We start from the raw sequence: 13,927 nt of genomic DNA, 5'->3' as shown, positions 1-13,927 counted from the left end.
TAAGACTTGAGAAAAGGCAAGAGCTTTGCATGGTGTCTTTTGTTCAGCAGTGTGACCAAACGTTATTGAAAAACACAGAACACTTTAAAATGTATAAAGGGAAATCCAAAAGTTTACCTGAAAGTATTATCCTGAATGTTAAGTAAAATAATGCGTTCTGCATGAAACCTTTGCTTGGTCAGGAGAGCTTATCATTTAAACAACTTCACACTCCCTGGGGTCCTCCTCTGCAATGCATTTGAATAGTGTGACTATTAATTGAATCATCTACTGCAGAGAAAACCAAAGTACTGAGACAAATTCACAGTAACTAGTAAAGCTTTAGTTTAATTATATGCAAGTCAACTTACAAGCCAATGCACAATAAATTAATACATTTCTTTTAGACAGGAAGTTGCAGTCATAACTTTACAAATGTGCTGCTTTTGAATGTTTCAAATAAAGTGTAATAAGAAAAAACAAAAGTATTTACGTCTATGTTGACAGAAAATGTTGATATTTTGGAAAATGTGCCTATTCACTGTCTTGTTATCGTGAGCTAACTAATGCTTGATAAGACTCTTGCAAACCACCCCTCTCAGATCTGTTACGGCCAACAACTACCTAACCTAGCACAAAGACTGGACACTGAGGCAAAGCTAGCCTGGATTTGTCCAAAGGTAACAAAATCAGGGTAAAATAACCTCTAAAGTCCACTAATAACTAAATCTCTTTTGGTTGACTCATTGCAGTCTCTACCATTTCATATCATACAACATATCACAAAGACTAAATACGTGTTTAATTTTGTTTATTTACAGAACACAAAAAACAATGCATTTTCAATATACAAATAAACCGTTCACAATTAGCATGTTAAACACAGAGGCACAGTATCGAATGAAATAAGTATGAGGTACAGATAATAGATAACAAGATTACAAATGTGTACATAAACAATGAAGGAACACCAACAGAGCTTTATTTTGGCCGTAGGTCCCTCTTTCGATAAAATGGCTTCCAAACACAAAAAGTTGAAAGGAATAAAGTTGTATGGTCATCATCACATCTCAACACAATGTCAACAAGCTTTCAACTAGTAAAATAAAAGGCTTTAGCCAAGCTTCATCTTCTTGGTCCCAGAGCAAATATATTGTGTAATGTCGCTGACAATGGTCAAATCCTAAATTGATTTGTGAATTTCTAACCAAGATCTTTTCTTTATTTTAAGAAACTGTAAAATCCCACACAGACAATTGCAGCATTTGTTTGCCCTGTATAGCATATGCATTTGTGTATAGGTTCAAAGGTTGTATTGTACAGAAATCAGGGATACTGAAACACTGCAGTGCTGTTACTGGCCATGAGCGAAAAAAAGTAAAACAATTGGCAGCTGTGTGTGGAATGCCACTCATACTATCGTCTATGCAGAGTACTGATGAGTTTTCAACCAACTTATATCAAATCAATATATATTAGGGTTTAATTAAAATATTTTCTATGGTTTCTCTCGTTTCAAAACAAACACACGTTCATAAAAATGTAGTAGACAGCTTTAAAAGTGGTCATATTCACATACATCCTACGAAGACAGCTATTTAACAGATTCAGAGAAGCCACATACATGCTGTGCATGTACAGAAGGCTGAGGTTAAAAAATTAAAATCAACATTGCATAGATAAAAAGGTTCATCCTGTATGAGACATAGCCTGTCCCAAATCTAAATGATTCCTTTTTTGCTGCACTGCTTTTCCACATTTTAAACTCTACACAACACAATACTGCATGCTGGACTGATGCGGCAAAGAGAATGTTAATAGCTTAAATGAAGTTTGTTTTGGTTAAATATTAAAAAACAAAAATACATGCAACAAGGTACGGTTTTCTTGATCTGTCCATAAAAAAGGTGATGCACAAATAACAGAGGCAGCCTTTGTGGAATGTGCGTTATGTCCTTAAAATATGTTAAGAAAATATATCTAACTGTATCGCACAGTTGTAATGGATAGACATTTCTTATGATTTAGTTGTTTTCTAATTTACAGTTCATTGTACAGGAATGCAAAATAACCATAGAATGGATTTGTATTTGAAATATGTTATTAAATGTCCTGGTGCTTGAAGGTAACCAATATGTATCTAATATCCAGTTAAAATCCCTCAGACCTTTACATTTTGTCCCTATGTTCAGCCATTCAGTCTTTCTTGTTTCCACTCTTAGTAAAAGTATGTCTAAGTGATCAGCTTGGTCCGAAGCAGTCCTACTTACTCTTCTGCGAGCCAATCATCACTTTGGATACAAAGTTGACGATGGCGCTTGCTGGTTGCTCAGGGTCATGCTCTGCAAACAGGTGACACACATTGTCCATGGAAGTGCCAGATTTCCTCGCCACAAAGCCAAAAACCCTGCAGAGATGGATAAAAACATCAGAACCAGTCCAATCTCAAACTGAACAGGTTCCTTTAATGCTCTTCGATGCTGCTCTGGTTGATAGTCATTAACTTACTTTGCTGAAGTGCAGCCATCTTTTTTCCACCTGAGAGCAGCGAAAGGAGGATTGTTATTAGTAAAACTTGTAGAAATGTAAGTTTGTTGACATGCAGTACCAAATCTGGTTAGATAATAACACATTTGCCTAACAATAGCCATTATCAGTTTTTCTGGAAACTCTTAAATGACATGTGTTGACACTTAAATCAGCAATACTCACTTTCTATCTTGAGGGTCCAAAGCACAAAATATGACAGTATTCACATTGTAATGCCTCCTGAAGAACAGCCTAAAAGAAAACATGGGAGTTTGTTATTGTTAGAAACGGCCCTTGCAGATGTGTGATGTCTGAATATTCCTGTGTGCTACCCACTTCCTCTGGTTGTCAGTGAGGGTGATTCCCTGTGAAGACACCTTGAAGTGAACGACAGTGGAGGTTGGTGGAGGGTTGGAGCTCAGGGACATACTGGTGGCTTTCTGCACCGCCTGGACGCCTGTTAGTGACTCCATCTCCACGGAGCCAAGGTACCACACATTACAGGCTGCAGGAACACATAGATTCAAATTACTCTTGGATCACAGCTGCTAAATGCAAGTACCTGTGGAGTAATGTAGTGTTCCACAGTCAGTAATAACAGGACGAGGAAAAATGTTTGTCCCAGAACTGCACACAGGGATTGTGTCTGTGGTGTGAATGTAGAGTGCCATCAATGCCTTGTCATAATGTCTATTCACAGCAAGTGAGCTTAGACGCATCATTACCTGCACCCTGTTTAAGCAGCTCAGCCGCAGAGTTGGTGACAGATTGTGAGCTAGTCTCCACAACATCTTCAAGCGGATCTGATAGGAAGAAAAGCAAAAAATGTTAGTGAGATTTTTAGTGAAAACCTCAACAGATTACCAGCTGGCAAGACATCTAAACAGAAAGATTTGCAGATATACTAAAACAATTTGAAACCTTGACTTCAATTCATGTATTATGTCGACAAATTACACATAACTGTATTAGGTTAGTTGAAAGCAATAATATTAAGTTTAGATACAAATGATAGGTTCAACTTTCAACTGACCTAACACAATTATGTGGAACCTGTTGACATAATATATTCAATTAAAGTCAAGGGTACATTTTTTCAGTCAATTGGTAGCCTCAAATGAATGTTTATTTTCATTCATGACAATATAAATATATCTGTGACTGTGTGTGTACCTCTGTCAGGTATGATAAGTTTGCAGGGAAGGGCCAAGGGGGTGATTGAATGTTGGCAGACTAGCGCGGTTAAGCTTCCTGTAAAACAAAAAGAGTTTCATTGAGAGTTCATTAACACATCCATACCTTATCTTTAATACTTGCTTTTAATACTGTTTTAAATACTGCAGTAGTGCACAATATTTCTGAGTGCTTTCATTGCAGAATGTCAGCAACAGTTCTATATATAATTAACTGTATATCTACTAAATAAGCAAAAACATAACATATAATGCAAATATATTGCAATAACAGCATAAAAAACAGACAAGAGACAAGAAGTCAGGAGAGCAGGAGGTACCATTATTCTGGTTGAAGAGAACAGACTGGGGGCAAAGCATGCGGTGCATTGCTCATGTTATGCTGCAAGTAAATAATGAGCCTACAGTTGTCGATGCACCAAAGACCTATAGAGTGCACCAAAGACCTATAAAGGGCAGTATGGTGTGTGAGGTCTTTGTGCAGTTCATCCAAACAGCAAGGAGGCGTCACTGCTCCTTACCAGTTGTGAAGCGAGAGGATAGAACAGTATAGGTACTCACCAAAATAGGGCTCATTGGGGCAACCCTTCAGCCGCACACCTTTCTGTGTACACTCAATCAGGAAGTGGCGTACTAATTCACTGGATAGATCGCCTCCTGTGATAAAAAACAAGTCAGATAGAAGGTAAGATAAACACATATGTTACACAGATTAGCAAAAGATATATAACCTGTGGTCTGTTCAGCAAAACTCTTTTCTTTCTGACACCCTATTTACTCAGACCTGAATAATAGCTCCAAGCAGTTGTTTTAGTACATGTATTTTCCCACCATCAAAGTTCCACAAAACATATTAAATCACTACATTCAATCTCTCCAGAGATTAATGGGATTATGATTTAACAGAAGCGCCTCTAAAGGGGCAGGAGGAGTCTATGTGAGGAATGTCTGGATACAAAGGCTTGGAGAAAGCACAGCTCCTTAAGGTGGGTAGGGTTTCACACTTATAAGGAGCCACAATGCCCTGAGCTCAAAGGTGGGATAAGGACTGTGTCGTGATGTTACTACAGGTGCCGTTGGACTGCGTAGGAGTAAAGCAAACAAAAGGACAGGTGTGAACTGGGGGAAAAATGAAAGGATCGTACGCTGGGGTGGGCTTGCGCAGGAAGGGCATAAGGGCATCCTTTGTGTCATGTGTGTTGATTGTGATGGATTAATAGTCCAAAATGGTTATGATACACACCGTGTTGGATTTAATGTCCTCTGGGCCTTTTCTGAGTAAAAAGTGATATGTGAATCTCTATCTTCACTCAATCAGCCTTTGTTTTCGTGTTGAAAAATGGCCAGAGAATGTTTGGCCAGATTCCTCTTGAGACTTTGTTTTCATTCCAATATCCCTCCCTGTATTCTTGAATATCCTTTACAAACACACTAGGAAGTAAATAACCAAGCAGCCTTTTTTGACCCCTGTCCCTGGATATTACATCCATATCAGACAGAGTAATTTGGTGCAGACAGCTTCCCCTGGGCTCGGAGTTGGCTTAAGGAACCAGCACATCCTTTGTTAAGGATGTGAAACATTAGCTGTACATCTAAGACTGTGAGGCAAAAGGGGGTCTGTTTGGCTTCATCCTGATGATGCCCAGGAGAGAAGCACAGTGAAGAGCTCTCACACACAAACAGAGGAAGGGACTCTCATATTCCAGTGCGAGGGCAGGTACAGTGGGCTGTAACTGTAGATGGCTTTGTGATTATGTTATGGATGGGAATCTGTACTGTTGGGACAACCTTCACTATGACTAACTAACTACTAATAACTACGTTTAAGAAAACCCCATTTTTCTTTCTACAGCGAAATGGGCAAATCTTTTCACTTTGGAAGAAGCAACATATAGACATTCACCGCAGCTTCCATGCTTGTCAAGCTCGCTTAAACCCTACTAGAATTAAGCCTTATATGTATGTATTGGCAAGTCAAGAAAACGGTGTCAATCTTCACATTGTAATCAAACAAATACCTGTATTTCCTAAAAGGTTTAAACATATACAAAAAGGTAATACCTAATCAAATTAAAGCGTTGCTCTAAGACGTGCATACAATAAGGTGTTTATGATATTGTTTGAACAACTGATCTTATTTTGAACCCAAATAATATGTATAACCCAAGAACCTACCATACCTTTCTTGGTCTGTTGGAGAACTGAGGGTGGGGGGGTAGCAACCTTCATTGCCAGTCCATAAGCCCCTCTGAAGGAATGGCTGTCCCGGACAATGAAGCAACCAGGCTCCTTGTCCTTCAAGACTGAAATGGCTGAGGGAAGAGAAACATAATTGAGAGGCGGTTATTTAGGTCTGGGAAAAAATGTACCTTCTTTTATTACTATGGCACAAAAGTGGACTCTGGAAACCTACCTTGATCCCTTGAGATATCTGGCTTGTACCAGAATTTTGATGTGTCCTGCACAAATTTTACAGTAACCTGCTTGCTGGCCAGTACATCTGGAAAACACAATTATCCGCCATGTGATCAGCACAGTATTATGTGGGGTTAGCAGGCCGAGTGGCACCAATTAGGACATTAGCTTCATACAGGGATTATAGCTTACCTGGCAGAGGTGAGGATGTGCCCAGCGTCTGAGCAGCGAGTTCAGGCAAAACGTTTGGGAAGGGAATACTCAGGGAGCTCCCACTGTGGGGACTCGAGAACCCACTGAGGGCTGGAGAAGCAGTCCCTAGCGAATGCTCCCCATCTGACACCCTCTTCTTCTCAGGCAGAAGAGGAGGCTGGATCTGGGGCAGCTGTAACAGATTTTGCCCATCCATGGAGGTCAACATTTCCATATCCATGCTTCCATTTCCAAGCAGACTGGAGGTGGTGTTTGGACAGTCCGTGACATACCCGAGAGCCAAGTCATCGTGCTCGTCAAAGCTTTGAGCTGGACTGCGGCTGTGAGCATAGCGAGCCATTCGGCTTCTCTGGATGCTTCGAGGAGAGCTGTGGGCGTTGGGGGCGGGGTGGATGTGGGGGTGGTGCAGGGGGGGAGAGTGGTGACCATAGTCCAGTGACATGGCGTGCAGCGGTGGTTGTCTGTTAACTGGGTAGCTGCTCAGAGACGAGTGGCGGCTCAGGACGGGATGCTCTGGCCAGGATTGGTTCGTGGATGAACTTAAATTAACAGAAAAAAACACAAATAAATATTGGTAAATTCACAGTCAAATAACCAAAAGTAGATTCTTAGCCAATTTACAATAATATGTGCAAAAGATGCATGTTTCTACTGCAGCATAAAGGTAGACTTTCAATGGATGCCATAAAACCAGGGTCTGTTTTACCACACTTGACTCTGTGGCAGGTTGTTGAATATGTTTACCGGCCACTAATGTTTTTAAGTCATGTTTTTAGGTTCTTCGTGCAAAAATTGAGAATGTTGATTAAAAAGGGTAGATGTAACGACGTGTTGTTTGTTTTACTGGGTTTAGCACTAAAGCACATTACTACACCATTCTGAAGCATGTTTTGGAAATTCTGCGCCCTAGCAATAAAAGAAGTGATCCGCTTTGAGGTCCTGGATAGGACAGATATGTACCTGTCTGTCCACTGAAGGCTGGTCCCAACAATAGAGGCAGAGTGTGTAGCACTTAGCGTCCTGTGGCAGTTGATGGAGGGGTCCGTTAAACTGTCCACTCCAACATGACTGATCATCTCTGGGTATCCCCGGGGTTCTGTGTGAGAGAAGGAAAACAAATCAAATCAGGCACCGCTTTTGATTACATTTGGAATATAATGAGAGTAAATACAAATACATAGAATCCAAAACCCATCTATATAAAAATAACTTGGAGAAAACCAACAGAAAAACATGTAAAAAGTTCAAATATGCACACAAAAAAAACAGGACTGCATGAAACAGCAAAAATTATTATCATTATTTTTAATTATTTCCAGTAACAGGCAATCAATATTGGAGTTGAAAGGAAATGAGACTTTGCTCATGGCCTTGAACACGGCCATCAATCTACATAAAACCAATCACGATCTCTGTTGCCACAACCCATAGAGTAAACAAATCTCTATTGCATCTAGAAATTAAAAGGCCTCTGACATAATTATCTAAAAGCTTTCATTTCAATCAGTCATAGCCTGGAGCCACTGACAGCTCTGAATTTAAAAGCCATGTTCCTCCTCCAGCTTTGCGGCAAAGCTCTCTCTAGGTTACTTTGTCAGAGTTAGAGGTGCAAAGCTGAAACAGTTGCTGGTTTCTTCTTGTCCCTATTTCCCCTCGGTCTAAACAGAGGGACCTTCACGGGGGAAGAAACTTTTTTTTGTGTAATGCCTCCTGACCCGCAGTCACCATGGAGATGTGGCAAGAATGAATATGGTGATTTTAGGCTGGGTGTCTGAGGTCGTAAGAGGCACAGCAGGGGCACAGATCAGCTTCCAGGCCCTACAATGTTTAGAAATACTGTAGATCACTATGAAACGTAGTCCGTAAGAGCTCACTGAAAAATTAAGATCATCCATGTGGGGTGGGTAGTTGCTGACACTGAACTTCTCCGTTGATCCAAAAAAATGCCAAATATCAAACAGCGGACTTTATTTTACACAGCTCGGGGTGCAACATATAGAAACACAATTGCTGATGCTTCAAAAGTGTTATGAACGCACAACTCTTCCCATCTCGGGCAATCTTATAGCCAGGGCGTGTTTCATCTTAGATAAATACCACAAAAAACTACATCCATTCAAAAGGAAACAAAAAAGCCTCAGTTTTATTTTAAAGAACAACAATGTAATGTCTAAAAAAAGTGTTCCCTTTGGGCCGTGACCACGCTGACATTCTCTGAAAACCAAACATGAAGGGCAGAGACTGGTTAGGAATCTCCCTGCTCTCGCATTTATGAGACGTCTTTGTTTTCAGGCCTCTGTTTTTTAAACCTCTAAAATTCCACGTACAACAATGTCACCATTATTAGGTTAAGCTAGAGGGACCTGAAATAACACTGTTCTGAGGAGATAGTGTATCCAAACATAGAGTCAGAGGGCAGACATGAAACAGACTGCAATAAACTCCCACTAGCTGTGTTTCTTTTTGTAATTAAAGTAAGTTAATAGATTTGTCTTGTGTTTTCAACAGCTTTTTAACTCTCTTTGAACAGGCTTCTCAAACTCATAGGCTTAGAAAAAGGTCAATGATCCATATTTTTAGTTCACAATGGAATGACATTTCTGCAATTTAAATATATACCTTCAAATTATATGGGGAATTGTTTTCTATATCCCAGCTCTGTTATTCTACATTCTTAATTGCCGCTTTCAATTTCACAGAGAGAGACCAGTTTTCTTTCCTCAGACTTAAGAAATCTTAAAACTGGTTCATGTAATGCATTCAGTTTGCTCTCTGAGGAAATGCTAACCTACCGTTTTCTGTTCTGTAGCCTCCATACGACTGCATGCTAGGAGACGGTGTTTGCCTGAGATGGTTAAATTCTGACATACTTTTCACTGAAAACACAACGAAAACAAAGAGAGAGAGATTTAATTAAACCTATAAAACAAAAAACAAGTCACAATTACATGCAAAAATCTGATGCTCAGATGCAAGAAACATATTTACAATGACAAAGTAAACATACTGCACTTACCATAAGGTGTTGGCGGAGAGATAGGGAATGCAGGAGTGGGTGGAGTCATGTCACTTCCTGCCTCTACCCCGCTGTCCATGTCTGGGACCTGGGCCCTGTAGTCAGCACTGTCAGACCTGTACAACATGGAGTGCTGTAACAAACAACAAACAAAAAAACAAATGCTTGAATACAAACTTATGAAAACAATATTTCATAAAGTGGCCTCTACATTGTGCTGTATTTACCTGGGATGGTGGCACACAGGGTGAGTACGTCCGCTGGCCCCGGTACTCCTCTGTTACACCCCAGCCCGAGTTACAGAACACTGGGTGATCCGTGACATCACTTCCTTGGCGACTCAGACTGCGCGTGACGCCCCCCCGGCCCCTCACTGGACTGGACAGCTGGATAGACACAGGTAGAGATCCACAAGCAGGTCAAGAAATGCTCACAGAATTATAGTCATTAATGACAAAAAATAAACTTTAACATTTGGTACCCTTCAGAAAAAATCAACAACACGGCATCTTCTTTAAATGTTTGTCTACTCTAAAATTAGAGCTTGGAATATGAAGAAAATCATATATCATATGACCTTGTAGGGTTGATCATTTGTGCGTTCCCAAATATTTACACAATGAGAACAGTATGGTAAGTTCAGAAATGTTCCACAATGTCACAATGGGGAATGAATCCAAAGCGACATGTGAGTACTATGTTGTAAATACATTTGGGATTAATGACATTTTAATTTAGTCCGTCCAGTCAAGTGACACACTGCTAACCCCAGCATCCTGCCCTCAGTCTTGTTTTCAGAGGACAGCTGAGGAATGCCAAGGATCTGGCTGGTGTGGAGTGTGTGTGTATGTGGGGGGTCAATGTTGTGACTACTCTTAAGAGAACTGCCACTCAGCACCCGGGTGTTAAATGAGCCCTCCCAGGGAGCCCCGACCTCTCAGCCCTGAAGAATGCTAATGATGCAGAAGTGTTAATGCCGGGATCATTAATCACTTTGTCTGGGTCGAGTATTGATGTCACAGCCAGTGTCGTGCATGCTTGGCAGTGTTTCTCAAAGCATATTTTTCTCTTTCATTATAAACATCCGTGACCAACACTTTATATATACTAAGTGTTACAAATAAAATGGAGCCAAACGTTCCTTCACTCACATGACTCACTCTCCTTGCCATCATTTCTGTAACCTATTATGCCCTCATGAGTTGGGTTGGTGGGTAAGTCAATATGAGGATAATTTTTCCACAGAGATTTGGATATTTCCACTGAGGATTGCAAATCAATAAGCAGGAAGTCTTAAAGGCAATGTTGTCTTAAGAGAACTTTTGCATTAATGTGATTAACTCCTTAATGTGTTGCAGGTTATGCATTGAAGTCGCCCCAACACATTCCTGTTTCAGTTTTTTTTTGTAGCTTTAAATAATGTGATTAATCTTCTTAAATGTATGTTGATTAAATGCATAATGACTGCCAAGTGATAAAAATACAGTAATTAAATGTTACTGCCATGAAGTTCCTGGAGGTTAAAGACTAGAAATCGTTTTGTAAATGAACCAACTTTGTCCTGCAAGCTTAACTTTAGCCTCAGATGGAAAGCAGGAAAAGCATGACTGTTTGAGTAACATTTATACTAGATGCTGATTTAAACCAGACTACATTAGAGCTAGATTTACTTTCAGCAGTCAAACATTAATCAATATAATTTATGATAAATGACAATGATTTGCTCCAACAAAAATTGGGAGAATGACTTGCTATGAATCCTGGCACCAGTGCAACAGAAAGAATCCAACATCAAAAACAATCTGTTACTTCCTACTGATTATTTGCAAATAAGCAAAACGTATTGCCTTTGGCATTTATTTCTTGGAATGACACTGTGTAGATATGCACAGACAGGTATGTCTTTGAATTCGAAAGGAAAAACATTGCCTCCGGCCTCACTTGTTCCACCCTTGGAAATTCCTCAGGCCTCCCCATCTTGTGCCCCCCTGCAAACCACATGCCAGAGTGTGATTCATGCTCTGCTAACATCTAGACAGCTTTCAACTTTTTCTCTGTCTCACAGTTTTTTAAATAAAAAAGTAATAGCAAACTTGATAACCTTTAAGTGGGAGCTACATCTGATAGCAACAACGTTCTTATCTTTGTATCACTGGAGAGAGAAGCATTTATGCTTGTTTATAGAAACAGATGTTGCATAATCTCTCCCTGCACAACAAACCTACCAATTAGAGTTTACATTTAGGACTTATACTGACATATTATTGGAAAAAAAAGAGAAAAAAATCTGATTAGATGGAAGTGTACTGAACATTGTACAACAATGTCAAGCAACTTTAAATGAAATAAATGCTTTGAGTATTTGTGTTTGTTTCACATAATACTGTGTGTGCTCTGCTGTTTACATGTATGTGACTAATAAAGAGGGTTTCATCCTCCGATTCTATCTATCTATCTATCTACTTATGTTGCACACAACAAAAAGCAGTGTTAAGGTCTGAGTTAAACACAATGTTAAGGAATTTGATTTATGTGTATACCTCACTATGCGATCTCTATAATCAAACACTGCGATATGGCAGTGTTCAGAAGAGTCCGATGACAGCTGCTCTCCTTCTTTTCGTGTACCTTACTGATCCTCCAGTCAGATAACTATACATACAAGTCTGAACGAGCAATCTATCCGTAGATTCATACTGAAAACATCTGAAAGCCTGGCAACAACCCTGCTATTTCTGCCACTAAAACACGCCAGGTAGGAGCGGGAGAGGAGGAGTGCTTTGTTAGGTTGACTCTGTTTTGAACGGAGAAGAAAAGCTGATGCTGTTGGACAGGAACTACTAGGTTTTGGAACATTTCTAGCTTGTTATCTCAAGTAGATTTATAATGTATACCTTTGCCATGTTTATTAGACATTTCTAGCAAAACAACTTCTCTGATTTCACACCTTTCTTTTCATGACCACACTTACACCACATCACCACCACCACACCCAGACTGTCTGACTGTCTTACCTGTCTGCTGTGTGTTTTTCACAGTTGCTGTGGTATTATCGTTGAGTCTGAGATTGATACCGTTCGACAATTTGGACACGGAGCCGCTTGCTGGCGTCCCACCGTTCCTCTTTATGGAGCCTCCATTGTTCGATTTCGGCAGAAATGTGGGATCCAGGTCCATGATCAGCTGGTTGAGCTGGTCGATGGAGTTGTCAATGTCTATCGTTAGAGATTTGAATTCCTCGTCCCGTTTGTTGTTGTTATTATTGTTCATCGTAGCTTGCTCCTTGTGTGGCACACTGTTTCTCAGAGCATCTGTTGCCATGTCCCTGGTAGGGCCCTGTTTTTCAGTTGGCAGGCTAGCTTTGGGTAAACTGCTCCCTTGCTTGTTCCCTTGGTATCTTTCCGTATCGTTTCCATTCTCAGGCATGTAGATAAATTGTTGTGCAGCAACCATCTGCTGCTGGCGAACCCAGGACTGTGTGGAATAGCTTCCCTGTCTGTAGACATGCTGCTTGGGCATGGGAGCACTGCTGGGATTAGCGGAGGCCACAGAGTTGCTCCTGGTGCTCAGACAGCCCCTTTTAGTCTCAGCATAGGCTCTCTCATATTCCTCCATGTGAGGGGGGGCAGGGTGGTGGAGGTGGTGCTGGATTTGGTTTTGCTGCTCCTCTCCTCCAGGACTCCCGAAGCCATCTGACAGCAGGGAGTTCTGGCTGCTCTTGTGGCAGGAGGACGACAAGGTCCCTAAACTGTCCACACTGTGCAGATCGTGACCTGTAATGACCTCATCATCCAGGATGTCCGTTTCCCTCTCTCGGGGTCTGGTGTCTCCGTTTATGTGCACCTGGGCTGGGACTATCTGCTGGATGGCCACTCTGGGGCCTTGATCACCCATCTCCTCCAGTGAGGTGTCCTCGAGACCAAAGCCGCTCAAAAGGCGCTTTAGCTGGACCCTTTCCTGCTGGCTGGGGCCCTGGTTAGGCCTTATGGTGTTGGTGTTGGTATTGGCAGGTACAGGTGTGGGTCTGTCCGCCCACAGAGAAGTGCTAGACAGGCCTGAGTCACTGCTGACAGAGAGGGCGTGGTCGCTGTGGTCTGGGCTGGATGTGGCGGAGGTCGTGCGGGCCCCTCTGCCCAGCGTCGCCTCTCCTCCGCTAGGGTTCCTCTTGTTAGCCGCCTTGTCCTGGGTTAGGCCTTGAGAGCGTGGTGCTGCAAAATAGAAGAGATGCAGCGCTTCATACGGTCAGCTGGTATGTCAGCACATGTACACTCAGAGACACACAAACAGCAGACTCACACGGACGAACTCACACAGCACAAAACCACAGACAAAACAAGACTAACATACACAGTCATGTCATCCCATAACCTCCATAATTCAGAATCTGTTACTAACAAAGCTCAACACTTACGACCACACCTCACCTGACAAAGACAACATTATAAACAAAACAGAGCAATGATCAAACTACAAATACCAAGAACATTATTATATTGACAGAAAAATATGTGACTCAATGTGTTAAACGGATCGGTCAGGAAAACCTTAATAATAACCCGAGGTTATGTTATCATCATAGCCA

General features: G+C 41.2%; 1 protein-coding gene across 1 annotated transcript in view; it reads right to left on the bottom strand.

The window, feature by feature from the left end:
* Window positions 1-773: 773 nt before the first annotated feature.
* Window positions 774-13,927, bottom strand: part of LOC134865926 (tensin-3-like) — a 30,445-nt gene continuing 17,291 nt past the window's right edge. The window contains exons 13-27 of the mRNA XM_063885768.1: window positions 12,338-13,553; window positions 9,573-9,723; window positions 9,346-9,478; window positions 9,122-9,205; window positions 7,290-7,425; window positions 6,309-6,868; window positions 6,115-6,201; window positions 5,882-6,013; window positions 4,263-4,358; window positions 3,682-3,759; window positions 3,234-3,311; window positions 2,845-3,013; window positions 2,692-2,760; window positions 2,488-2,517; window positions 774-2,386 (exon numbers count right to left, since the gene is read on the bottom strand). Coding sequence (XP_063741838.1) covers window positions 2,242-2,386; window positions 2,488-2,517; window positions 2,692-2,760; window positions 2,845-3,013; window positions 3,234-3,311; window positions 3,682-3,759; window positions 4,263-4,358; window positions 5,882-6,013; window positions 6,115-6,201; window positions 6,309-6,868; window positions 7,290-7,425; window positions 9,122-9,205; window positions 9,346-9,478; window positions 9,573-9,723; window positions 12,338-13,553 — 3,164 coding nt within the window. The 3' untranslated portion in view covers window positions 774-2,241. The remainder of the gene's footprint in view (window positions 2,387-2,487; window positions 2,518-2,691; window positions 2,761-2,844; window positions 3,014-3,233; window positions 3,312-3,681; window positions 3,760-4,262; window positions 4,359-5,881; window positions 6,014-6,114; window positions 6,202-6,308; window positions 6,869-7,289; window positions 7,426-9,121; window positions 9,206-9,345; window positions 9,479-9,572; window positions 9,724-12,337; window positions 13,554-13,927) is intronic.

The sequence above is a fragment of the Eleginops maclovinus genome, chromosome 6 (genome assembly GCF_036324505.1).
Source record: "Eleginops maclovinus isolate JMC-PN-2008 ecotype Puerto Natales chromosome 6, JC_Emac_rtc_rv5, whole genome shotgun sequence".
Taxonomy (NCBI): Eukaryota; Metazoa; Chordata; class Actinopteri; order Perciformes; family Eleginopidae; genus Eleginops; species Eleginops maclovinus.
Note: the sequence above shows the minus strand (reverse complement) of the source record. Positions and strands in the feature narration are given on the sequence as shown.